The sequence below is a fragment of the Rattus norvegicus genome, chromosome 13 (assembly GCF_021556685.1).
Source record: "Rattus norvegicus strain SHRSP/BbbUtx chromosome 13, alternate assembly SHRSP_T2T, whole genome shotgun sequence".
NCBI classification, from domain to species: domain Eukaryota; kingdom Metazoa; phylum Chordata; class Mammalia; order Rodentia; family Muridae; genus Rattus; species Rattus norvegicus.
In genome coordinates this window covers 107,370,870-107,397,943 of record NC_141546.1, presented here as the reverse complement: position 1 = coordinate 107,397,943, position 27,074 = coordinate 107,370,870, and the positions used below count along the sequence as shown (strand labels likewise).

Below are 27,074 nucleotides of genomic sequence, written 5' to 3'. Positions count from 1 at the left end.
TCTCTCTCCCTCCCTCTCTCTCCCTCCCTCTGTCCCTCTCTCTCTCTCTCTCTCTGTCTCTCTCTCCCTCCCTCTCTCTCTCTCCCTCCCTCTCTCTCTCTGTCTCTGTCTCTCTGTCTCTTTGTCTCTCTCTCTCTCTCTCTCTCTCTCTCTGTCTCTCTCTCTCTCTCTCACACACACACACACACACACACACACACACACACACACACACACACACACCAAGAAAGCAGCACTCTGGAAGAACATTCTACTCTGGAGATGGTTTTTCAGTTTAGTTTGCCTACTCACTGCAAATATCCCTCTGTTGATTTCCCTCCCACCCACACCCTCCCTGACAGGTGAGATGACTTTTCTGAACGAAGATTCCCTCTTTAGGATCTTTCTCAGGTTCTTCCTGAGAAACAGGGGAACAGGGGAACAGACAAGGTTCCTGTCAGGGAAGCATGCCACACCATCACCTGGTGATCTCCTCCTTGGCTTCACGCTGAAGTGGTGCCTTGGGCTCTCAGCTTTTACAGCACCAGCAGTCTAGGGTCTCAGGGAGCACACAGCAGGGGCGTGCACTACTCGTGGCCACCTCCTTGGTCCCCAGCAGCGCCCCTCCCGTTCTTCCTCCCTTCCCCCCCCTCCCCTCAACCCGCCCTGCCGGTTGCAGTCAGGGCTCAGGCCAACGAGCTAGGAGGCGGATCCCGGGCAAAAGATATAAGGGCTCTGTTCACTGAACGCTGCAGCTGCAAAGAGCCACGGCTGAGGAAAAAAGGACGCAAAGGCCAGTCTGCCGCCTGGACGCCTGACCTCCTTCAGCGAGTGCTGCCTCTGTTCCCACGCACCCTAGGTGAGCCTCCAGTCTGGGAACCCAGGGTAGGCGAGAGATCACAGATCCCCTCCCCAGCTGCCTTCTCCCCTGGGCTCGAGTTCCCCTAGTCTGCAGCCAACCCCCTCTCTGGGCTTAGGGTTCCCTTCTCAGCTGCTGTAGCCCACCTGAAAGTTCAACCCCTTTCTCTCTGCTACCTCTGCAGGCCCAGCCAACCCACAGCCCAGAGCTCAGATGGAAAGTGTGCAGGAGCTGATCCCTCTGGCTAAGGAGATGATGACGCAGAAGTCCCGAGGGAAGCTAGTGAAGCTGTACGTGCTGGGCAGTGTGCTAGCGTTCTTCGGTGTGGTGCTCGGTCTAGTGGAGACTGTGTGCAGCCCTTTCACAGCTGCCAGCCGTCTGCGCGACCAGGAGGCGGCAGTGGCAGAGCTGCGGGATGCTTGTGAGCAGCAGTCCCTCCACAAGCAGGCCCTGATAGCAGAAGGCAAGACACAGGAGGCGACTTTGTGCAGCCGGGCCCTGTCCCTCCGGCAGCATGCCTCTTAAGGCTGGTGACTGGCAGAGAAGCGAGACACAGAGAGATCATGACTGAGGTGGGCGAGAGAGAGTCACATGCTGTTTCAAGGTGCCACCGAATCCAGAACTGACCCTGCACAGATCACCCAAGGGATCTGGGACTGACTTGCTGCTGTGCAGCATGCACTGTGATTTGTCCAAGGCTGTGGGAGCGATCAAGGAGCTGTCACTTTGCATTAGGGAAGGAGACATGCTTTTTATACTGTTATTTTTATTGTTGTTGTTATTATTATTATTATTATTACAACGAATATCATTTTGCATTTTGAAATAAAAACATTTTATATTCTGTCTCATTATTTGATTCCTGGGAGGCGAGGTGACCCTCTCACCCAGAACTGTGGCTAGCCCTACTTCACAGCCCTACTTGAATGCCACTGGTATGGGTCTACTCACACGGGAGTGAGACTCTCAGCATGCTACAGGTATTAACATTTTTTGGACCACAAGATAAATCAATTTCTAACTTAGAATGAGAGACAGGGGTGGGAGAGAGGGGGAGAGGGGGAGGGGGAGGGAGAGAGGGAGAGGGGGGATTTCTAGGACAAAGAAAAAGTGATTTGTCTTTTACCCCTTTGTGCTGGAGATTCCTGAGGCTGATCTCTCTGCTTAACTATTAGAGTGAGGAGAAGAGGAGACAGAGAGGGAGAAGGGAGACTGGGGGAGAGAGGGGGAGGAGGCTGGAAGAACAAAGAGATTGAGAGACAGAAGGAAGAGTGGGGAGGAAGGGAAGAAAGGGATGAGGCAAAAAAAAAAAAAAGAAACTCAGCTGTCTGTTGGGCACACAAGCTCTCTCTCCCAAGGGCACAACTCTCCACAGTAAGAAGCTTAGAAGGAGAAAAGACCATTATCACAAACCCCAGTCCTCTCCCAGGAGTCAGAGTTGATCATGTGTCAACAGCTGATTTAGTAACACTATGGAGCTCTCCAGGGTAACCCCTCTCTGCCCTGACACAGTCAAGAAGATAGCCTGATGCCACTCCCCGAGGATCTTTAATGTCACCTATTCTAACCAGGTGTGAGCATGTTAACTTGACTCTCCAACCTCCCAGCCTCCATTCTATTTAACTCTACAAACCCAAATCTCTCCAGCACTTTTGGCTTCAATCAATTGTCAGCTCTCCCTAAAATCCATCCTCCAGTGAAAGAGCAAAGGAATGTGAATGAAAAGAACACGTTTGAGGCTTCAAAGGAAAAGCATGTCAGTGAGGCCAGCACTCTTCCTGTTTCCAAATCCAGACACTTGACCCCGAGTTAAGGCAGAGTGCAGCCTTAACTGCCCAAAAGCTCCCAGGAGCTCAGACCATTCAGCTGGTTAATCAGTCTTAAAGATGCCTCTTGCACAGGCTTCTTACTCCTCTGCCCACTCAACAGCTTGACTAGCTCATCTCCTGCAACATCTTCAGGACTTGTCCCCTTCAGTACCTCTCACCTTGCTGTTCCTGCATGAGACTCTAGTGTGACCTGTTCTGTTTACTTCTTGTCCTTGTCCGACTTTGCAACCTGCCCAGCGTGGACATTGATACTTTTGTATCCTTTGTGCTTTTGTTTGCATTACTCTCCTCAAACCCATATCCTCTACATCTCTGAGGAAGACAGCCCTTGATGTTCCAAGGATTTCAAGTCTTCTGCCCATCAGTAAACTCTGTATCAAACTGCATGCTCTGGTTTTTCCAGTGTGATGGTTATGTCTATATTCAGAGAGTTTGCCTATATAAAAAAACACAAGTGCCCAAGAATACAGATAAATTACTCATTCTAAGTTACAGTGTAACATCTCTTGCACTGTCCTTCACAGCTCTGATGGTTAGCCTGAGCTACCAGAATCTTACTACCTCTCAGAATCTTATAGTTGTGAAGTCTAACTTCAGACTGGCCCCTGGTAACAAACTTTTCCCTCCATTGCTTTGATTGTGCCTTCATAGTTTGATCTTCCTGGGGACAAGAACAGCATCTTCTTCAATTTTCACACAAATCATCAAGTCAAGGAAGTCATGTTTTTTTTTCATTGCTATCTGATTTAGTGCCTGGAGTGTACATAGGAGGGGAAACATACTTGTCCCACAAGGATGCTCACAGACAGAGATAAGGAAAGAGCTTGCCTCATCGCATCAGAATCAAGTTTTTCTGTGGTCTCATGAGACATTTGGTCACAGTCAAGCAGAACAACTCCTTCACTCCACAGAGAGACAAAAACTATTTTTGGTCTTATTCTATTTGGCAGTGTTAGTATCAATCTAGGAGAGGTGATAGAAGGAATGCTTGCTGGATCTGTTGGTGACACAGTGCTGACATAGCAAAGTCAATAATTATGATGATGATGATGACGACGACGATGACGACAACGACAACGATGATGATGATGATAATTCACCAGAGTGGAGCCAACTGAAACTGAATGGAGACAAGTCACCATAGAACGAGAGTCCAGCAGATCAGTTTTATAACCACAGAGGCAGAAGACACAGTCCTGAACTTGTCTGTGAGGAGACTGGATCAGCTGCCTCCTGCCCTGGTGACTTCCCTGCTGTGAATAACTGTACTCTCCAACTGTGAGCCACAGTAAGCTCCTCCTTCTCTTGCTTCTGTCAAGTATTCTGTTAGAGCAGCAAAACAAACAACCAACACCCCAGCAGACCACTTGTGCCTGAAAAGGTCAACTCAGCAATCTGCTCTGCAAAGCTCACCTTCACCGTCAACATCAAGTAACTTACCTTTCAAACTTTATCCCAAATATTCAACAGCGGTAATCCTCTGAAGTGGAAATTTACGGGGGTTCTTTGGAAAGTCAGTTGGATGGTGTTTTACTGGGGCAAACACATGAAGGAACGTTTTGTTAAAGTGGACACAGGTATGAAAAACTAAGGCAGACTCCTAAAGGAATGGTTCTCTGAAGCAGACACAGGAGAGAGGATGTTCTGCTAAAGCAAGAAAGGACTCGTGATGAAAGACTCTTTGCTAACGACATGCACGGATTGGTCTGCCTTGCTTTGTGTAGTCAGGATGCCACAGAGAGAGACATACACCAAAACCTTCTGGTGGTGCTGCAGCTTGTTGCTGCTTCCTTTATTGGACCTGAGCTTATTGGATGTCCATGCTGAGGCAAGAGCCATAGAGTTAGGCTGAGGCAAGGCACAGAGAGGACACTTGATGTTTGGAGGGTATAAGTAAGACTTCGTGGAGGGACCAAGAGAGAGTGTGGCTTGTTGGCACAGCTAGCTGTGCAACGCTTGTGGGTCTCAAGTCTTCACTGAGCTTTGCTTTGCTGAGAGAGGCGTGTCCTCCTGGTGTTCTGGTTAGTCTCTCCTGCTGACTTGAGCCGAGGCTGAGGCCTGGCTGTCTCTGTTCAGTTGTGTCACCACAGCTGCTAACCCAACTCTACCCAACTGGACAGCTGGTGCATCCATGAGGTGTTTGTGAATGGATGGAGCTGCCACTGCCTGCGGACTTCAGTTTGGAAGGGAGTTGCTCCAAAGAACCTTTCTAAACAGGTCTATTTCACCCATAACTTTCTTTTCTACTACCTCTGGCGGGTGATGGGTCTAGGTTAAAGTGTTTAAGAACCATCACTAAAAATAGGATTGGAAAAAATTAAAGTTACAACGTTCTTTGATAATTCTGGAGAGTTGGCCCATTTGAAAGTGCTTCAGAGGACCCTGGTACCATCTGGTATATTCTCTGGGTTCCTTGTGCTTGAATTCCATTTGTCTTCATATCTACCTCTGGGCTATTAAATCTCAATGAGTAACCTGAGCTTGACTAGTCAGCTTAGGGGTGCACTTTCTGATCATTACACCTAGACCTTCAGGTAAGGTCCTTAGGTATCTTGTTCAGAAGGTACGCAACCAGATAGAGATCTCTACATACAAGCACTTGATACTTGGGGTAGGAAGTATGTTATCGTTCTCGAATTCAACACAAGTCTTGATCCATTTGATCTGCCTCAGAGGCACACTGCTTGTTTGAGGTAGTAACACAAAGTGATCGTGTGGTTGTTTAAATGAGAAACATTCCCCACAGTCTCAGGTCTCTGTTAGAGGTCCTCAGTTAGAGGAGCTGTTTGGGGAGTTTTAGGAGGTACACTTTTGGTGGAGGAAGTCTGTCCCTGGAGGTGGGCTTTGACCGTATAAAGCCTCACCCCTTTCCAGCTAGCTCTCTCTACTTCCTGCTTGTGTTTGAAGATGCTTGCCATCAGCTCTTTTCCTGCTCCCACCCCCACCCCAGGCTTGCTGTTTGTGGTCATCATGGACTCTCATTCCTCTGGAACCCTGAGCCTAAATACACCCTTCCTTCTATAAACCACCTCAGTCAGGCTGTTTTCTCACAGCAACAGAATACAGGCAGCAAATCCGTTTGTTCGTTATCTCACCACGCTGACCTTGAACGTGAGGTTCCTCTGCCTCAGCCTTTTCAAGTGTAAAAACCGATGCCCTGTGTCCCCACACCAGCTGCAAGTTTGTCCCTTGACCAACTCTTTTATCACCCAGCTGCTCATTTTCCTGCGGCTTGCTTTGCTTTTTTGTCTCAGTTATTAAGTCTTGCTTGGTATGGTTTCAGTCTATTCTTGGCTGTCTTAAATCTGATATGTAAGAGTGTTTGATAGGAATGGGTAGAGATAAGACTACCCAATCTGATCCAAACTGACCCTCAAGGACACGGTCTGTCTTGACTGATAGCCGATGGAAGTGGGCTGCTGGTCATGCTGACCTATGCTTCATCCTTGTGTGGGAGGCTGTGCTCATCTGTATTCCAAGGTACTACGTCAGGGTCTTTTTCTACATTTTGCTCAGAAATGGAAGCCAGACACTCACAGGTACACACTCTGTGCCTCTCCGGCTAGGCTGGCTAGGCTCGGTTTCTTCTATGTAAAGATCTTGCCTCCTGTGGAGAGCTGCATGGAACCTGATTCTTGCCCTCATTTTGGTAAAGTAAAAATTTTTTGACCCATCATACCAATAAGAACAATGGTTCGCGACCTATGGGTCGTGATCCCCTTTGGGGAGTTGCATATCAGATATTTACATTATGATTCATAACAGGAGCAAAATTACAATTGTGAAGTGGTAAGGAAATGATTTTATTGTCAGGGGTCACTACAACATGAGGAGCTGTATGAAAAGGTCAGAGCATTAAGAAGACTGAGAACCAGTGCTATAGAACTTTTGATGTATTAAAAATCAGTAAATCGGGGTTGGGGATTTGGCTCAGTGGTAGAGCGCTTGCCTAGCAAGCGCAAGGCCCTGGGTTCGATCCCCAGCTCCGAAAAAATAAATCAGTAAATTATTATACATCTAAAAGAGCTGAGTAGAGGCATGTGGTACATACTTTTAATCATGGTAATTTGGAGGTGGAAGCAGGTGGCTCAAGAGTTCAAGGCCAGTATCTATTATTTAGTGAGTCTAAGACCAGCCTGAGCTACATGGGACCCCATCTCAAAGAAAGAAAGAATGAACAAATAAAAAAGAGAGAGAACAGGAAGAAAAGTGGGACTTCAGAATCATTGGGAGAGTGAAACCTGAGTCAATAGTTAGCCTCTTCTCTTTGTTTAGACACAAGGTTTTGCTATGTAACCTCCAGACTCTGCCTGCAGCCCTCCCTATGCCCTGGGACCATGGGTGTGCAAGCAGGCCTGGCCAACAGTTGTTTAGTTGGCCTGAGGAGAAGTGAGCACACTTGAGGAGGCGTGTTGCAGTAAATGTCCAACCCCAATAAGCCCATGCAGAGAACACACAACTCAGATACATTATTTATAAGCTGTACGCCTAGTTTGGCAGAGCGACCACTACCCTATGCTACTCCCCAGCTATGACATCTCTTATTGCTTACAGCTTCTCCGGGCCACGTAGTTCTACTCCCTCTCCCTTCTGCCCCCTCTTCCTCTGTCTTCCTCTGCCTCCTCCAGCCTCTCGTCCTCTACACTCCTTCCTCGCTTCCCCCTCTCTAAAACCTCCAGCCCCTCGTTTCCCTTACACTGCCCAATCACAGGCTCTATCTTTTATTTGTCCAGTTGAAGTGGGGAGAAGGTTCACATGAAATCACCTGAGTAACATCATCCACTCCTCATCGGGACGGCTACTCTTGAGGAAGCAGAATTAACATCAAAATACAAACAGCACCAGGGCAGCCCACAACAGAAGTGTTTTATCTCAGAAGCGCACCCTCCTCTCTTGTTTCTGTCTTTCGTGGGGCTTTATCTGACCTTCCACACAAGTCACGCATTTTTTCAGAGACTTCCCCGGAAATGAGCAACCACGATTATTAAATCAGAAATCAGCCCTAAGGAAATTAGGAACGATTAAATAAAAACAAAAATAGGCCTTGTGAAACTTTCCAAAACTATCCTGGAGTAGAACCAACAACTTAAGTAAAGGAGGGCTTGTCTGCCTCCCCCCCCTTGTTCTCCTAATTGGCTCAAACATTAATAAGAGAAGTTAATAAAAGATACTCAGATGGAAAGAATCCAATACCTGGTTAGACGTTTTCAGAGCGCTTTAGACAATAAGGTAGAACTCAGTAGAATGCAGAGTTCTCTGGAGAAAGTAAGTGGCCTCAGGAAAGGAAAGTAGGAACAAGTTCCCATCCTCTGAGGGAAGGCAGGACCCGCACCTCAGCATCCAGTGTGTGCTGCCATGTTGATTAACTCCGTGCTTAGTGTGTGACTATGCCAACTTACCCCCAGAGAAGAGCTCACCCTAACATGGCTTAGTGCTGAAACCAAGCAGATGCTCTTCAAATGTCTGCTGAACATGTAAAAAAAAAAATAAATAGAAAGAAAGTGAACATGTATGTGCAAGCATGTGTGTGTGCCTGTGTGTCTGTGTGTACACATGCATATAAGTGTGTGTACACATGCATATAAGTGTGTGTGCATGTGTGTGTATGTGTATGTATTATGTTTTTGTGTGTGTGAATGTATCTGTGTGTACACATGTATGTGTGTGTATGTGTGTGCATTATGTATTTGTGTGTGTGCCTTGTGTCTGTGTGTATACATGTATATGTGTACATGTGTGTGCATATGTATACACATGCATATAAGTGTGTGTGCATGTGTATGTGTGTATTATGTGTTTGTGTGTGTGCATGTATGTGTGTATGAGTGTCTGTGAGTACACATTTATATAAGTGTGTGTGCATGTGTGTGTTTGTGTGTATATTATGTATTTGTGTGTGTCTGTGTGTCTGTGTGTACATGTATGTGTGTGTACCTCTGTGTGTGTACATGTATGTGTGTGTGTGTGTGTGTGTGTGTGTGTGTGTGTGTGTATACTGTCTCCCATCCTCTACTCCAGACTGGGCATGAACTGGAGTGAGGTTATTTGTCTCTGCTAAAGGAGCCCCTGCTCCTCTGGGTCTCCCTTTTCATCCACTCTACTTGCTTGCTACTGTGGTCATCTTGATGATTTAAAACTCACTTGAAGTGTGGGTAGGCACACAGGCCTACAGAAAGCATTGGGTCACTAGAGTCTCTCCTTGTCGGGATCTGTCCAAATATGGTTCTTGTTTCAGTCACTTCCTCGGAGGCAAAGCCAAGACTGAAGTGGGCACCTGCTTGGGTGGAACATGGCTCTCCTTGGTCTGCTTCCACTGAGTTTAGAGCTAACAATAGTAACGGGAAAGTTTCCAGGGCAACCAGGACCACTTCCAACATCTCCAGCCAGGCAGCCTGGGGTCCCCCTGTCCTTTGGGGAGCCCGATGCTTATGACTGGATTGGCTCCCCTTGCAAGCGGTTCCTGGCTGCTGGCTAGGTCCTCAGAAAAGGCTGTCTTGCTAGTCCTGGGTTTCACATACATTGTATCAGGTGGCAGACCAGCTGGTTTTAGTCTTGAATCAGGTCTTTTGGCTCCTCCCAGAAACCAACCAACTTGTGAGCAGGAAATCCTGCCCCTCCCCAAAGAGTGGGAAACCACAGAGGAAGAGAGATGAGACAGAAGGATAGAGAGGAGGAGGAAAGAGGAGAGAAGCAACTGGAAATAGGCAGCCAATAAAAAGGAGCCGCACTTATCTGAAGCCTCAAGGTAAGACTTTATGAAATTGTATGTTGTATGTGACATTATCACTGCTCAGTGATGGTATACACACACACGCACGCACACACACACACACACACACACACACACATCTCCATTGAAATAGTGGGTCTATTGACGCAAGAAATCAGATCTGAAAAGAAACCAACTTCTATGTCAATTTCAATTGCTAGTCAAAAAAAAAAAAAGCTGTAAAAAATGCTAAGGGAGTTCCGGGCTTTGGGAGGGATGACATAAAAGGCAGCTGGAACAAGGGTCTGATGCTGGCACCAAAAGCAGCCAATCATCTGGCAGTAGACCATTAGTTGGAATAAAAAGTTGCTAAGGCTGAGAGAAGTCACCGTATTCTTGAGTTCTTCTGGAGTCACACAGAGCTAGTGGGGCGTAAACATTCTGAACTGATGGCAGGCACAAGCACTACACCCCATCTTCTCTGGAGACTTGTTGAAAGGGCTGCAGGCATCCCACTGCAGCCAATCAACCGAGCTGAGATCAGAGCTGTGTGAAGTGGGGTTTCATGGCCATGGGAGGCTGGAGCCTCTCAAAGATCTCTCTCTCTCTCTCTCTCTCTCTCTCTCTCTCTCTCTCTCTCTCTCTCTGTGTGTGTGTGTGTGTGTGTGTGTGTGTGTGTGTGTGTGTGTGTGTGCTACCATTCCTTCCAAAATCCCAGCCCAGCATCTTCTCAGGACACTGACTTGAGGCTTCAAGCAGCCTGCTCAGAGGGCACCCCAAGGTACCTCTTGGGATCGGGGAGTTAGAGAAACCCTAACAGGAAAAGGAAATGCCATTCTCAACTCACAGTTGTCCAGACTCACTGGCCATCACTTGCTAACCAGTGCAAAGGGCTTCAGTTACTGCTCTAATAACTTGGGGGTGGGGGTTCAAAATAGCTAAGGGTTTCAGAAAACATCTAGACAGGGCAAGGTTGTTTTCACAGCAGTTGGCTTTTTAAAAAGGGCTTTTCTCTCAACAGAATGTAACAGAATCTGATATACTTTAATAACTCGTGTGTGTGTATGTGTGTGTGTGTGGGGGGGGGTGGCTTATTATGCTGTATGTGGTGTGCATCATATGTGATGTATGTGTTGTATGTGGTGGTGGGGGTTGATACATTGTATTTTGGTGTGTGTGTGGTATATATATCTGTGATATGTGTATGTCTTCAGTGACATATTTCTCTCTGGGATTTGTGATTCAAAAGCTATAAACATGGTGGGAGAGGTAAGGAGAGATGGAGCAACCTCCCTTCTGCTTGCTCGTCAGGAATGTAAAGGAATAGCCTTTCTCTCTTTAGCATGATGCAAAAACAAAATGAAATAAAATCCTGCCTCTTCTTTAATGCTCATTTTGGTACAGCTAAAGCTGCCTGCGTCCAATTTCTGTTTGGGAACAAACCTTAGAGGTAATCTAATTTAATTCATCCCATTTGCCAAGTGAGGCATTGGGAGCCAAGATAGGGCAGTGCCTTACTGAAGGCCACGTCTGTGCCTGTAGCAGAGGGATGGCTGGACCTCAACTTTCCTTACAGAGGATCAAAATCACCCAGAGTTCACAGGAAGATCCTGGGTGTCCCCAGAGCTCATGAACACTGCCTCCGCTGGTGGGGTAAGAGACCCAGCTACAACATGTAAATAATCCTTGACTGGCAGGAATAGGAGAACAATATTTCACTAATGTGAGCTTTTCCAAGGCCTGTTTCATAACCATTTGGACACTGGATGATGGAATTGGACAGGAAGTGGCTTGTCATGTGGGAAGGAGAACAGTCCCACTCTTGTCACTGAACTGGCATTTCATGTGTCTCCTCTCTGCAGTTTTCAAATTGTTCATTTTTTAATATTTTGAGTTTTCTCAGCTTTGCAGAGGGAACAAGATGTTGTTATTTCTGGATCTAGTGTTGGTAGGCCCTGTTTCAGATGCTGCCCTAGTGTGGACAGTGATAACCAAGTGACTTTTCCATGTCTCCCTTGCTCTGGCTGCTTCCAACTCCTATTCTGCACCCACAGGTCGCTCTTCTTAGGGTTGCCTTTCCTCCAGTTTCACATCCAGAACTCACACTTACCCTTCAGACCTTAGCTCTGGGGAATACCTCCTCTCAGAAGTCTCTTCCCTGGGCTGGCCTGAGCTACTGTCCCCTCTGTGAGGACTATTACAGGCTGCTACCCCAGCTTTGTGAGCTTGGGCCACGAACACAATTCTATGACACTTGGCTATAATGTACTTTGGAGCAGACACCATCTATCAGAGTCTTTATATTCCCACCACCACAATTTCAGAAAGATCTTGGTACTCAAGAATGTTTCAATACAAAAAATAAAATAAAATAAAATAAATGGATGTAGCCCTGAATGCATAAATCTCCAGGTTTGATACCCATCACAACATAAAGGGGGTATAGTGGTGTGTGTCTGTTATTCCAGGACTTGGAAAGTAGAGGCAGGAGTATCAGAAGTTCAAAGTCATCCTTGGCTACATAGCAAATTCCAGGTAGCCTGAACTAGAAACACTGTCTCTTCTCTTCTGTCAATACCGTTGTAACAAAGTCTCCTTTCCACAGTCTTGGTTTGTGGGCTGCTCTATGCACTTGGCCCCCCTCTGAGCCTGATGGAACATTCAGAATAGACCACTCAGGATTATGCACAGCATCATGAATAAATATGTCTACCTCCTTACAAAATGCTCTGCTCACAGGGGAAGGATGCTCCTGCTGTACCACAAGGACAAAGAGAGAATCGGGGACAGAGACAGCAGCAATTGAAGAAATGTCCACACCCTTTCTAAAGATGGTCTGAGCCTTGGATGCCCAGGTGCTCATGAGGCATTAGTCCTATGAAACCTCGGGAGAGAGGTGGGAACGTGCTACCCCCACCCCTGGGAGGGCTAGAAACAGCAGGATTAGACAAAACCTACATGAAAGATGAGGTTGACAGCCCCCTTTCCTGGCTCTGCTCCTAGAATGAGCACAGTCTGGCCTGTGTACCTCTGCCCACTTACCCTATCCCACAGTAGCAATGAATGAAGGTCATCCCTGCAGGAAGAACCCAGTGAAAGAGACCTTGGCATAAGGGGGGGTCTCCCTGTGGAACTGCCAGGCACCCTTACTATCCCACAACACAGAGGCAATGAGTGGGAAAACCTGGCCAGCAACAGTGACTGTGACAATTGCCAAACAAGGCAAACCTCATGAAGGTCAGCCCCAGCAGCATCGTTGTCCTCTGACATTAGGGAAGACAGAACATCCACAGATGAGGGCCCCGGAGACGTATTTTAAAAGTACACAGAACAAGAAAAAATTCCTTAAAGGAAAAAAATGCAAGTGGAAAATTTTAAATTACAGTGATAGGACCAGGGAGATGGCCCAGCAGAGCACTTCTGTGCAAGCACAAGAGCCTGAGGTCAGTTCCCAGCAGGACATCCAGAGCCAGGCACTGTGGCACATACTCAGATCTCAGTGCTGAAAGGCCGGAAGAGGCAGGTCCCAAGGGTCCTCTGACCAGCCAGCCTGGTTGAGTCAGAAAGCCCCTAGTTCAGTACAAACGCTAAGCAGAGGGCAACAGAGGAAGTCACCTGGAGTCGACCTCTGACCTCTACATGCATGTGCATGTACACCCACCCACATGTATGTTCACCCACCCAATGTATGTATGTAAACCCACCCACATGTATGTAAACCCACCCACATCTATATACACCCTCCCACATCTATATACACCCTCCTACATGTATATATGTCCACCTACATATGTATATGCCCACTGACATGTATATACACCCACCCACGTTACACGCACTTATGATGAATCACATGAAGATAAAATTATGGAATTCTCCAAGAAAGAAAAGAAACAGGTGAGGGTGAATAAAAAGATCATCCTAGAATCTCTTAAATTTTCTAATAACCATGATAGGGGGGAGGAGAAGCAAATCTACTAACCAAGAAATACTTTCTCCAAAGTCTCCAAGGGCAGAGGACTTGAGATTCCATTTGAACAGCCAGGAGTGTACTCAATGTGCCCTGCAAAACAGAAACGTTTGACCCCTGAAGGGAATGGAACCGAGAAGCACTTGAGAGAGAAACAGCCCATGAACCAACAACTGGGATCCAAAAAGCATTTCAACTGCTCAGTGTTGACAGCACAAGCTGAAAACTGGAGCAGCACAGCAGCAGCCTCCAGCTGGGAGAAAAGAACATTCAACCTAGAATTCCTTGCTCAGCTAAATACAGTAAAAGGGGAGTTAGGACAAGCGATGGGCTGATAGGAATGGCCACACTGGCCTAGGCTGGATGGATTCAGGCCACACAGCAACGTTAAAATGTAAACTACTACTCCCCCATTTGGAGTTCTTTTTACATCAAAAATCCATTGGTATTTGTCTTAGTCAGGGTTTCTATTCCTGCACAAACATCATGACCAAGAAGCAAGTTGGGGAGGAAAGGGTTTATTCAGCTTACACTTCCACATTGCTGTTCATCACCAAAGGAAGTCAGGACTGGAACTCAAGCAGGTCAGGAAGCAGGAGCTGATGCAGAGGCCATGAAGGGATGTTACTTACTGGCTTGTTTCCCCTGGCTTGCTCAGCTTGCTTTCTTATAAAATGCAAGACCACCAGCCCAGGGATGGCACCACCTACAATAAGCTGGGTCCTCCCCCACTTAATCACTAGTTGAAAAAGTGCCTTACAGCTGAGTCCCATGGAGGCATTTCCTCAATTGAGGCTCCTTCCTCTGTGACAACTCCAGCTGTGTCAGGTTGACACACAGAACCAGCCAAGAAAGATGAAAACAAAACGGGGATCCCCAGATAACTGCAAAGGGAGCTTCCCACACCACCAATCAGTTAAGCTCTGAGTAAGCTTATAAGAAGCAAACTTACTACCCACAGGCATGACCTGTTCGCTTGGTTTGTGTTTCTTATCAGAAGTTCTGGAGAACACACGCAAGTCAGAAGGCAGAGAAGTAAAAATGGAGATGTTTATTAAGTCCCGCGGAGAGGCGAAGGACACAAGAGAAGAAAGGGAACCACAGCCCTGGTATCACCTCAGCTGGCCCTCATAACGTGAACACTGATAACACCATGGATACTGTAAAGCTACAGGATTAGGGCCTGTAAGACACCAAATGAAGTGTTGTTTAAAAACAAACAAACAAACAAACAAAAACCCATCTAGATGTTCCTTATGGAAAATCAATAAATAACTTCTTAAAAAAATAAAAAAAAAGATACTGAAAAGAATATTGTTTAACAAATATATAGTTGAACCCTCCTGGGGCCGGAGTGTGGTAAGTTTTAAAAGCTATATTGCCCGTGAGTAAGACTATATGGCCCAGAGGCTTTGAGATGCTTTCAGAAATCATGAGACCTTTTAAACATTCCAATCCACTATATCGTGTACAAACTTATTCGGTGTATGTATACAAATGTGTGCATGTGTGTGAGTGTGTGTGTGTGTGTGTGTGTGTGTGTGTGTGTGTGTGTGTGTTGATGTGGGTATGGACCATTCTGTGTGTACTTTTCTGTAGAAGACAGAGATCAGTCTCTGGTTCCTTGAGAGCTATCCATCTTATTGTTTGAGACAGTCCTTTCACTGAAACCTGGGGCTTGATGGTTAGGTGAGGCTGGTGGCTAAGCAAACCCCAGGGACCTGCCTGTGTCCACCTCCCTCAAGCTGGGATTGCAGGCAAATGCCAACACACCCAGCTTTGTATGTGGGTGCTGGGGACTGAACTCTGTTCCCCATGCTTTTGCAGGCACTTTACCTACTAGATCATCCTGCCAGCATCAAGAATTAGATTTAAAAGAGGTGTTCTATCAGCCACATGTTGGTGCCTGGAGTCACTAAGTTAAGCCTCAAACTAGCAGTCTAATTAGCCAATGCAGAGTCATTTTGTAGAACAGGTTCAACAAGAACCTGGTTAACGGGGTTAGACCCCATACAGGTTTGTTGCCATGAGGGAAGGAAGAACTCGGCACAAAACTGGGCCTGTTTCCAAATACAGACCAGACAAGTGAGGGTTTGCAGGCAAACTGCAGAATGGCAATTGGTAGATGGAAAATTACTAAGAGGAAACATCAGGGTGGGGGAAAAGAGATGGTTCTGATGGGACTGGCCTGGCTGGGATCTCGATGAAGGCTGGCCAAGGTGACTGCCATCACCAGGGGATAGGGGAATGTTAGGAGACTGATCAGATATCAAGGTTAGATACTTGAGGGGGAGAGGTGGCAGGGAGGGTTCTTGCCAACCTGAATTAACAGGATCTTATTAAAGCAGGATTTTGCAAAGAAGTGTACACAAATGAGCCTTGTAGAAGGTCCAAGAGCCTGCTGGGCCAAACAGGAACCTCTTTGTCAGGAACCTTGGGGAAAAATCCTCAGTCCTGGGTCCTACCCTTGACTAATATCATTCATCAGGCCTGCTGGGGTCTGAGAACTGTCCTCTACTTTCCGGAACCCGGTGTGTGGGTGGAGGGGTATGGTAGTGCTGGTGGTGTGTATATAATTGTGTGTGTATGTGTGTGTGTGTGTAGTGTGTGCAGTGTGTGTAGTGTGTATATGTGTGGTATAGGGGTGTGTATGTATGTGCAGTGTGTGTGAAGAATATATATGTGTGTGCAAAGTATGGGTGTAGTGTGTGGTGTGCAGGTGTGTATATGTATAGTATACGTGAGTGTGTGTATTGTGTTGTGTAGGGGTGTGTTTATTATATGTGTGTGTGTAGTGCGTATCTATAGAGTGTTGTGTGGTATGTGTGAGAGTGTGTGTGTAGAGTATGTGTATGTGTGTGTGTATGTGGTGTGTATGGTGTGTGTAGTGTGTATGCATAATGTGCGTGAGTATGTGTGTGATGTGTGTAGTGTGTGTGTGTATGGTGTATGTGGTATGTGTATAAATGTATATGAGTATATGTGTAATGTGTGTGGTGTAGGGGTGTGTGTGTATGAGTGTATGTGTGACTATGTGTGTGGTGTGAGTAGTATGTGTGTAAGTGTGAGTATGTGTGTAGTGTGTGGTGTGTGTGAATGCTTGTAGTGTGTGTGTATGTGAGTATGTATGTGAGTGTGTGAGTGTGCATGTGTGTGTGGTGTAGGGTTGTTTGTATGCGTACTGTGTGAGTGTGTGTGTAGTGTGTATAGTGTGTGGTGTGTGTGTGTATAGGGTGTGTGTATATGAGTGTGTATATTTGTGTATATACATGGGTGTGTGTATAGTGTGTGTAGTGTGTGCGTGTATGTAGTGTGGTGTGTGGGTGTGTGTGTGTGTGTGTGTGTGTGTGTAGAAGGGGTCAGGAAAACCAGTTCCCTATCTGTGGCTCTTTCTAGGTTGTATCAGTGCTTATGAGTCTTTCTCCTCCCTTCTCCTTTATCCTCTTTTGTCCTGACTTAACCCATAGGTCCCTCTGGATTATAGAAACATTGCCAGAAATTTAGTCTCAGTGTCTGTCTGCCTTTAAATTGCTGCAGTCTTTTTTTCTTCCAACCCTTGGGCGCCCTCTCCTGCCAGAAGTTTGTTAAAACCTTCGGGATTCAAAACCAACCTACAAAAACCAATCATTTTCAATATACTACTAATGAATTTGCTAAAAAATACTATTCACAATGAAAACATAAAACACCTAAGAACAACCTTATCCAACGAGGTGAGGACTTTCAAACACTGAGGAGGACTTGAAGAAGACCCTAGAAATGTTCTGGCAGAATCAATATTGTGAAATGGCTCTTACCAAAAGAAATCTATAGATTCGATGCAATCCCATCAAAACCCTGATGACATTCTTCACAGAACTAGACAAAATCCTAAACTCAAACTCATTTGGCACCACAAAAGACTCCAAGAGAGCAAAAGCAAACCCAGGCACAAAGAGTAGTGCTAGAGAAACCATAGCACCCGATCTCAAATCACACCAGAGCCACAAGGACAAACCAACACAAAAGCAGAGACAGACCAGTGGACTAGCAGTGAAGACACATGCATAGACCCAGCTGCCAGGTTTTTAACACAGGCACCAAAAGCATATACCAGAGGAAGTCAGGCTCTTCAATAACCATGCTGGGGAAACTGGATAGGACACGCAGAACAAAATTAAATAGATTTCTCTCTTACCCTGCACAAAATTGAATAATGGATTTAAAGGCTTTAATTTAAGACCCAAAACTCCAAAAATGTTCAAGAAAAGATGTAAACAAAACACTTCATGATGTATGCACAAGCAAGAAGTTTCTAAAAATAACTCTAATTGCTCAAGAAATAATTCCAAGATTGACATGTGACATTGCGTGACATTTAAAAGCTTCTGCAAAGGAAATAATCAGGAGAATGAAGAGAAGGTCAACACAATGGGAGAGAATCTTTGCCAACTACCCCACTGGACAAGGAGTTAATATCTAGGCTGTATAAAGAACTGCAAAAAAAAAGTCATCTACTCAATACTTTTAAAAGTCTTCAACATTCTTGCCCATGAAAGAGATACAAATTGAAACTGCTTTAAGAGTTCATTTTACTCTGCTCAAAATGGCTACCATAAAGAAAACATTGACATCAAATGCTGGTGAGGAAGGCGGAGTGTAAACTAGGGTGAAAATTCCTCAAAAAGTAACAGGGCACTAGTTCTCCAGCTATCCCACTCCTGAGTGTTTACCCAAGGACTCTAAGACAGCATACCACAAAGACAGTCACATGTTCATAGTCGCTGCCATTCACAATATCCCGAGCCAGCCTAGATCCCCGATGAATGAGTAAAGCCATGATGGAACTTTATTCACCCCTAAGGAAAATGAAATTATGACATCTGCGGGAAAATGGATGGAAAAGTATAGTGAGAATTCTGGAATTTGGGGTTCTTTTAAAAACACAGAAATATTATAGGAATGTGCTTTCGTTTTAATCCCAGATGTGGGGCTGCTTCAGACTGTCCACAGCAGCTGATGATGATTCATTTATCTCATGCTCTAGCGGAAGTGTGGTTTTACTGGGTGCAGATAATTTGTGAGGGTGTGTGACATTTAGAATTCTGGGAACTTTTCAGAGGGTACACAAATAGAGATGGGGGTGGGTGGTGGGCAAACAGAGGTGGGGTGTGGGTGTTGGTCTTTCAAGGGAGTTACTGCAGTTCATTAGCAGGCATGCTCAAAGGAGAAACAGACGTGGAAATTAGATTCGAGGATCTCTATCTTTCTCTCTCCCTTCTCCACTTCTCTCCTATCTGGTGTTAGGAGGTGAAACAGGGGAATCAAGGGTGGGAAAAAGAAGAACCCACAAAGTAGCAAAGACCAGGTTACAGAAGAGCATTATGTTAAATAAAATAAACCATCAGAGAGACCAACAAGTTTTTAAAAACTTTGTATGTGGAATAGAGGGTTAAAAAGAGAGGGAGTGGAGGGGAAAGAGAGGGAGGGGAGGGGAAAGAGGGGTGTGTGTGTGTGTGTGTGTGTGTGCATGTGTATGAACATGTGCATGTGCGTGAACATGTGTAATGTGTGTACATGCATGTGTATATGTGTGTATGTGTGCACATGTGCACAGGAGAGTGTGTACATGTGTGTATGTGTGTGTACATTTGTATATGTGTGTGAACATGTGTGTATGTGAATGTGTATGTAGTGTGTGTGGCTGTGTGTTGAGTGTGTATACATGTGTGTGAGTGTGCCTGCTTGAGAGACACGTAAGTAGAAAGGGGACTATGAGAGGAGTCAGGGAGGTCTAAAGGGAAGGAGAGATGAATGGAGAAGGTAGTGAAATATGTGTCATGAAAGCAGAAGGCAGCATCTGGGGGAATAAAGGGACAGCAGGAGAGGAGGAGCAGAGGATGGAAGTGGAATAAGAATAAAATATAAGGACATGTATAAAAATGACCCAGTGAGACCCATTTCTTCATATGCTAACCTCCCCCGCCTCCCCACAAAAAAAAAAACCCTTAAAGCCTTTAGCATTCTAGAGCCCAGAGACTACAGCCAGTTCCCTCCCTGTTAGGCTTCGGCCAAGCCCTCAAACTCCATGAACCATCCTGACAGACATCAAATGGGAAATTAAACACCATGGGAAAGACGATCTTTTTGGATAAAGCACATTAGGATTGAAAAGGTAAGTGACACAACAGAGACGAGAATGAAGTTTAGCCATGGTGGTCAGGGCTGGGAGGAGACATGGAAGGAATTTCCCTCCCACCTCCTTTTCTTCACCCTTTCCCAAGATTTATGAATATCTGGGGAAGCCGCATTCATCTACTTTCCACAAATAGAAGGAAGCAAACGAGTAGTGCCAAGAAGCTCCCTGGGCTCAGAAGAGAAGCAGAGGGTTCAAAATCTACACTCACTTGTTTTCCTCGACACTTAGAAGTGGGCCTCTCTGCCAGAGCCATGTACCGTGTCGACTCGAGTCAGACTCCATAAATCACATCCTCCCGCCACCCTGACTTCTTTCTCCACAGGATCATTCTCTCAGCTTAGAGGATGCTCAGTGGAGCAGCATGTGGCTCAGAAATACTGGAATGAAAGATTAACTGTTGCTGCCTCTTGCTTCTGAAGGTCTGTGAAAGGGCACACACACACATACAATACACACATATAAACAACACACACACACACAAACACATGCTCTCACACAGCATGTACACTTATACACACATACACAATACACATACATACCAACACGAAACACATGTTCATATATAACATATACACAAAACATTCATATACAACACACACCCAAACACATGCTCATACAGATACACAGAAACAGATGCTTACACACACACAAACACATGCTCCTCATACAAATACACACAAATACACACAAATATACATATATAATGCACACCCAAACACATGTTCCTACACATACATACATAGCACACACTCATGTTCATACATATATATAATACACACACATGTACACAACACAAACATTCTCATATATAGATAACACACAAAACCACACATACAACACACATGTTCAAGCACATACACATAAAAATACATGTTCATACATATACATAATACACACATGTACACAACACATTCTCATATATACCTAATACACAAAACCACACATACAACACACGTGCTCAAGCACATACACATAAAAATACATGTTCATACATATACATAATACACACATGTACACAACACATTCTCATATATACCTAATACACAAAACCACACATACAACACACGTGCTCAAGCACATACACACAAAAACACATGCTCATACATATACATAAAACACACATGTACACAACACATTCTCATATATAGCTAATACATAAAACCATACATACAACATACATGCTCAAGCACATACACACAAAAACACATATTCCTATGTAAACGATACACAAACACATATAATCATACACATATATTCAAGGCTCACACACAAAATCACACAACATTATATTGGCTCACACCACTTCACTCTTCACTCAGTGTTCCTACTTCAGTGCCTTCAGAATTCCCCTCACATATGCTCAGTGATAATCTGTGTTCTTGTCTTGCCCCGCTCTGCCTAAGCTTTGTGACTACTCAAGATCTGTCACCTTTGGTTTCTGTGTTCCCTCAAGTCCTCCCGCTACTGACTCTTCCCTTTGTTCCTTCACTGACTTTCCTCCATGACTTTAAGTGTTCATGTAATCAACCCTTCAGTCTTTGCTCTCTTCCTCTCTTCCTGCTAAGTCTTAAGTGTGCCTAGACATTTAAATTTCAACTGGTCTAATTTTTTCCAAATCCATATTTGTAGCCTGGTCCTTTGCTAAACTTAAAGTATCTGAGCCATGTCACATATTACTACACCATAGATGCTCACTGAGCACCTGACAAGCCTCAGCAAGGTACTAACACTGGAGATGCAGTGCTGGGCAAGATGACCTGGGTATTGAAGTGCTGGTCAAGATGAAATGGGTATTGAAGTGCTGGTCAAGATGGGCTGGGTATTGAAGTGCTGGTCAAGATGGGATAAGTACTGCAGCTGGTCAAGAAAAGCTTGGCATTGACCACTGGACTTGACCCTCCCAGAAAGACATCTATCAATATGGAGGAGAGCTAGGAATAAAAGGAGATTTGGCTGGGAAGAGATGTGACCAGTTCTGGGTATTTCTTTGTCTGGTCCCAGGGAAGGTGAGGCAGACCTTCTCATGGGACTTTGAAGGGCAGTATCTGAAGAACAAGATCGATTCAAGTGGAGAAGAAGAAGCTCCTGTGGAGAGGATGTGGGTCTTCTAGACTTTATCTTAAAAAAGACAAGGAGGGTTGGGGATTTAGCTCAGTGGTAGAGCACTTGCCTAGTAAGTGCAAGGCCCTGGGTTCGGTACCCAGCTTCCAAAAAAAAAAAGACAAGGAACCACTGGATTCTTCCACATGAGAAACACACTGATAGGTCACAGCATGAAGTTGGTGAGACATGGGGGGGAGCTGATGGTCCCCTTGATGCAAGTTGACAAACCCACAGATTCCTTTGTCTTCTTAGACTCCATATGTTATGTTTTCATGTATTAGCTGGCACATACCAAATATTTTGCAATCATCTTTCAAAGAAAAGAAATGGTCTGAATTTGGAAATGATGACATGTCAGAGAGAAGCATTGGTTACTTAAGCAGAGAGAGCAGTAGCCTGGGTTAGAACAGTCACTGTGAAGCATGATTGGGAGATGGTTCTAGAGATACTTAGGAACCAGAGTGGCCAGGAAGAAATATGGGGCTATGAAGAGGAAGGTCCAAAAAGAAAATCCAGATTATTAACTGTATGAACAGAGGAGCAATCCATTGCAGTAGATGTCACTGGGACACTTGTAGATAACTACAGGGTCATGGAGAGCAGGCACTGACCTTAAAACATTAGACATAAGTTGGTCACAATATCACTCCTAGATGCAGACAAAAAACAAAATGGCCACACATGCTCATACCAGTTCCCTGTGGGACTGTTCTGGTGCAGAAAGTAGATATCTCCAGCTACTTGTGTTCTCTCTCTCTCTCTCTCTCTCTCTCTCTCTCTCTCTCTCTCTCTCTCTCTCTCAAGAGCAAAAGCAGATGTCATCATAGCACAAAGAAACAAAGTTCAGAGCCCTGCAACCTCAGAATCCCACACAAGGTGAAAGATGTCAGGCATGGAAAGAACCTGTCAGGTGACCCTGCTGCTGGGAAAGGCCCAAAAAAGGCAAGTTTACAAAGGTGGAAAAGAGGCAGTGACCATCCACACCACGCTGGAGGCTATCGATTGATGGCAGGTGGCAGGAAAGGGTCTGTTGGGTAATAAAGATGCTCTAAACTTGACTAGCAATGATAGTTTCCTAACTCTGCACATTATTAAAACTTATCTAATCATACACACAAAATAAGGTAATTTTATGGCAAATATTGTACTTCAGCAGTAGAACTGTTAAAAATAGTTTGACCCATCCCGATGACTCAGTAAGTTAAGCTTGATGACCTGAACTCAATCACCAAGACCCATGGTAGAAAACTGACTCTCATAAGTTGTCCTCTGACCTTCACACATGCACACACACACACACACACACACACACACACACACACACAAAATAAACAAACACATAAATACCATGAAAATTTTAAAAAGTCAGTTTCAGCATGCTGGATTTGAGGTGTTCATGAAGCAGTCTAAAAGAAAAGTGTGAATAGGGGGGCCATGCTCTTTATAGCTGAAAAAGTGCACATGAGGAAAATGACAGTCAGTGAAGCCATAACAATGAGGGGAACTAAAGAGAAAAGAAAAGAGAAGGACTCAAGGAGAAGTCTGGCTTTTAAGGAATCAGAAAGGGAAGTCTATAGAGCAAGCTAAGAGACAGTTAGAGAGACAGGAGGATGGACCAGCAGAAAAATTGATCCAGGCCAAAGGAAGGAGAGGGGAGAAAGGAGGAGACAGAGACAGCAAGGGTTACCAAGAGTCAGACAACAGAGGAAGTTGTGACAGAAGAATCTGGTGGAACCTGAGGATCCTAGTAACTAGGTTGGACATAGCTTCAGGAGAATGCATACCCCAGTGACTTTAGCCACACAAGAATGTCATGACAGACAAAGTAAAATTCCAGAGGGCAAGTAAGGGACAGATGAGCCTGAAGAGCTCAGAATTTCCAAGGTTTTCTACTCAGGCAATGAGGAGTTACAAAAGGAAAGGGAACAAGAAGCAACCTGGGGTGGGGATAGAGGGGCACTGAGTTCAAATCCACCTAACTGGACAGAAACAACCAGAACTATGCATTCTAGGGGCGGCTACTTAGGATCCTCAAAGGTGTGGCCATTGCTTTCTTTTCCAGTCTGGCTTCTCATCTTGGAACCACTGTGCGGAATTTAATGGTCCAACATATGGTGCTGTTTGCAGTTCCCCGAACACACGATTCCCTTTCACACCTCCCTCTGTTTTCTCCCACAGCTTTACATCAAGCGTTCCCAAAACAAGCCTCCCCTCTACCCCGCATGTTCCTGGAAGCAAGCTCCGTGTTCGTATTTACCCTTCCTCCTTTGCCTACACACAGTTCAATGTGGATCGAGAATGATTTCTTTCCAAGATTCTCCTGCATGCCCACCCTACACATGGATCATCTGCTTCCTTCTTAACACTGTAGACTTCCCACTGTGTACATTTATCATTAACTTCTGCAGCTTGACATCCTTGTAAGGCATGGCCTATTTATTCACAGCCCTTGACCCATGGTGACTCAGGGTTTCTACAGTGATGAAGAGGTACCATGACCATGGCAACTCTTATAAAGGGAAGCGTTCAATTGGGGCTAGCTTACAGTTCAGTGGTTTAGCCTACTATCATCATGGCAGGAAGCATGGTGGCATGCAGGTACACGTGGTGCTAGAGAGGTAGCTGAGAGTTGTACCTCTGGATCATCAGGCAGCAGGAAGAGTGATCCACTAGGTGTGTCCTGAGCCTCAAAGCCTAGCTCCCACTGATACACTTCCTCCAACAAAGCCATACCTACTCTAACCACACCTCCTAATAGTACTACTCCCTATGAGCCTATGTGGCCATTTTCATTCAAACCATCACATTCCACTCCCTGGTCCCCTTAGGCTTGTAGCCATATCATAATGCAAAATGCATTTAGTCCAACCTCAAAATTCTCCAGTCTTACAGTCTCAACAGTGTTTAAAAGTCCACAGTTGAAAGTCTTGGAGATTCATGGCATTCTCTTAACTATAATCCCCTGTAAAATCAAAAGTGGAAAGCAGATCATATACTTCCAACATACAGTAACATAGGATATACATTTCTTTTTCCAAAAGGAAGAAGGAGAACATAGTGAGGAAACACTGGACCAAAGCAAGGCCAAAAATCAGCTGTACAAACTCCAAACTCTGAATCTCCATGTCTGACATCAAAGTGCTCTTCAAATCTCCAATTCCTTTCAGCTTTGTTGACTGCAACACACTTCTTTCTCGTGGGCTGGTTCCACTCCCTGTTAGCAGCTTTCCTCAGCAGGTATCCCATGACTCTGGGATCTGCAACATCTTGTAGTCTCCAAGACAACCCAGGCTCCATTTTCACAGCCTGACACAATGGCCTCTCTAGACCTCTATACAGGAAAACCCCTGTCATATGCCTAACCTCAACAGCTTTCCTTAGTCATGAAGGGAGATTCCATACCCCTCCCCTTTTGTATCCTTGACCTAAAGCCAGAACCATGTAGCTAATGCTGCCAAGTTCTGCTCCTTGGTGGGTGTGGAACATGGTCCCCTTGTTTAAATACATTTTCATTATAGATCTGCATATGACTAGTCTCTAACAGTCACACAACACAGTCAATGCTACGTTGTTTGGAAATGCCCTTTGCCAAAACTGTTAATCCATAACTCTTCAGTTGACCCCCAGGCAGGTTTTTTTAGACAAGGGCAAAAAGCAGCTACATTCTTTACCAAAATATCCCAAGAACAATCTCTAGGCCACAAACTAATATTCTTCTCCTCTTCAGCCTCTTGGGCTGGACACCCACAGTTATAATCACATTCAGCACCATGCCTTCCATGCTTCTACTAGTATGGCCCCTTAGCCATGACTAAAGCATTCCACTGCTTTCTTGACCCAAAGTCCCAAAGTTCACATTTCTCCAAACAAAAACACTACACATGGAAAATTCCTTAATAAATGTCAGCAGATGAATCCTCCCCTCCGCCTCTATGGGCAGTGTGCCCATTCTTGATTTCCTATTGAGGACTGTGGTGGTTTGAATAGGTATGGCCTCCAAAGACTCATGTGTTTGAATGCTTGGCACTACTAGGAGGTATTACCTTGCTGGAAGAAATGCATCACTGTGTAGGCAAGCTTTGAGGTCTATGTTCAAGCTACACCTACTATGACACAAAGTCTCCTTCTGCTGCCTGTTGATCAAGATGTAGAACTCTCAAGCATGTCTCCAGCATCACGTCTCCTAGCATGCTGCCATATTTCCCACCATGATAATAATGGACTGAACCTCTGAAACTGTAAGCCAACCCCAATTAATTTTTTCCTTTGTAAGAGTTCATGATGTCTCTTCACAGCAATGGAAGCTCTCACTAAGACAGTGACCATGCTGTTGGGCTCCTTTGTGGAGAAGGTAGCTGAGATGCTCTTAGGAATCATGGCCCATAATGTTTTTTGTGTGTATCTAAGGCAGAATTTCTCAGTGTTTCCAAAACTCTCTTAGTGGTTTTCCCTTCTGCTGTGATAAAATACTCTTTGGACAGAAGCAACTCAAGGGTGGAAGGGGTTATTCAGTTCACAGCTCCAGGGTAGTCCATCATGGGAGGTAAGTTTGGGTAGCAGGAGCTTGAGGCAGCTATGTAGTCAGGAAGCAGAGAACAATGATTCTATCACCTATGTATCTATATGTCTAAATATCATGTATCAATTATGTTTATTCATCAACTATCTATCTACTGTCTATCATCTATCCATCCATGTACATGTCATCCAACATCCATTATCTATATACCCATTGTCTATCATCCGAACCTTTAAAAATGTTGCATTTTATTTATTGTTATGTTAATGTATATGTATATATGCGTATGTTCATATCATAGCATGCCTGTGAAAGTCAGAGTATCTCCATCTGAAGGATTCACTTCTCTCCTTCTACCACATGGTCTCCAGGGTTCAAACTTAGATTGTCAGACTTCGCAGCAGTTGCCTTTAGCCACTGAGCCTGCTCTATCTCAACTATGGAAAGAGGCATACTTAAACGTTAGCCACTGATCATCTGAAACCCGGAATTAGTTGGGTGTCCTATGTTTTATTTGTCAACTTCAGAAGTGACAGTATGTGATGGTTTAGTGTTGATTGTCAACTGGACAGGATCTGAAATCACTTAGGTGACAAGGCTCCAGACACACCGCATTGGATTACTTAGTTTAGGCTAGACTCTAGGCATGCCCCGAGGGATTGCCTTGATTGGGTTGGTGCAGGCAGTGCCATTCCCTGGGCTTGGCTCCTAGACTACATAAAAGGAGGGGGCAAGAGTAGAACAGGGATATTAGACAAGTTTAAGCCCCTCGAAAATCCTCTAACATTATTTGGGATATGCCCAGTCACAGTGAGCTTTGTCAGCAGATGGGCTAATGGTATGGTTAACTCCTATCCTATGTAGTACAAGGGCCGGGTGTCTAAGCTAACCAGCAATCCCAGCCAATTTCTGGCTGGAAGTGATTAAC

General features: G+C 45.0%; 2 protein-coding genes and 1 long non-coding RNA gene across 10 annotated transcripts in view; 2 read left to right on the top strand and 1 right to left on the bottom strand.

The window, feature by feature from the left end:
- The first annotated feature begins 771 nt into the window (after positions 1 to 771).
- Positions 772 to 1,684, top strand: G0s2 (G0/G1switch 2). Its single transcript, NM_001009632.1, has 2 exons — positions 772 to 838; positions 1,023 to 1,684. Exon 2 carries the CDS (start codon positions 1,052 to 1,054, stop codon positions 1,361 to 1,363), a length of 312 nt encoding a protein of 103 aa, NP_001009632.1. The 5' UTR covers positions 772 to 838; positions 1,023 to 1,051; the 3' UTR covers positions 1,364 to 1,684.
- Positions 1,685 to 3,385: 1,701 nt separating this feature from the next.
- Positions 3,386 to 27,074, bottom strand: part of LOC148001893 (uncharacterized) — a 29,409-nt gene continuing 5,720 nt past the window's right edge. For both annotated transcript variants that reach the window (XR_015636314.1, XR_015636313.1), the window contains exons 2-3: positions 13,359 to 13,439; positions 3,386 to 3,787 (exon numbers count right to left, since the gene is read on the bottom strand). This is a non-coding gene — a long non-coding RNA (uncharacterized LOC148001893). The remainder of the gene's footprint in view (positions 3,788 to 13,358; positions 13,440 to 27,074) is intronic.
- Positions 9,288 to 27,074, top strand: part of Hsd11b1 (hydroxysteroid 11-beta dehydrogenase 1) — a 70,191-nt gene continuing 52,404 nt past the window's right edge. The window contains exons 1-3 of one of the 7 annotated variants that reach the window (XM_087580056.1): positions 9,288 to 9,412; positions 14,344 to 14,455; positions 19,390 to 19,500. The gene's annotated coding sequence lies outside the window, so the exon portion shown is untranslated. Of the gene's footprint in view, positions 9,413 to 10,025; positions 10,158 to 12,115; positions 12,273 to 14,343; positions 14,706 to 19,389; positions 19,501 to 27,074 lie in introns of those variants that run through there. The other 6 variants (XM_087580057.1, XM_087580055.1, NM_001429463.1 and 3 more) reach the window with 6 other exon arrangements.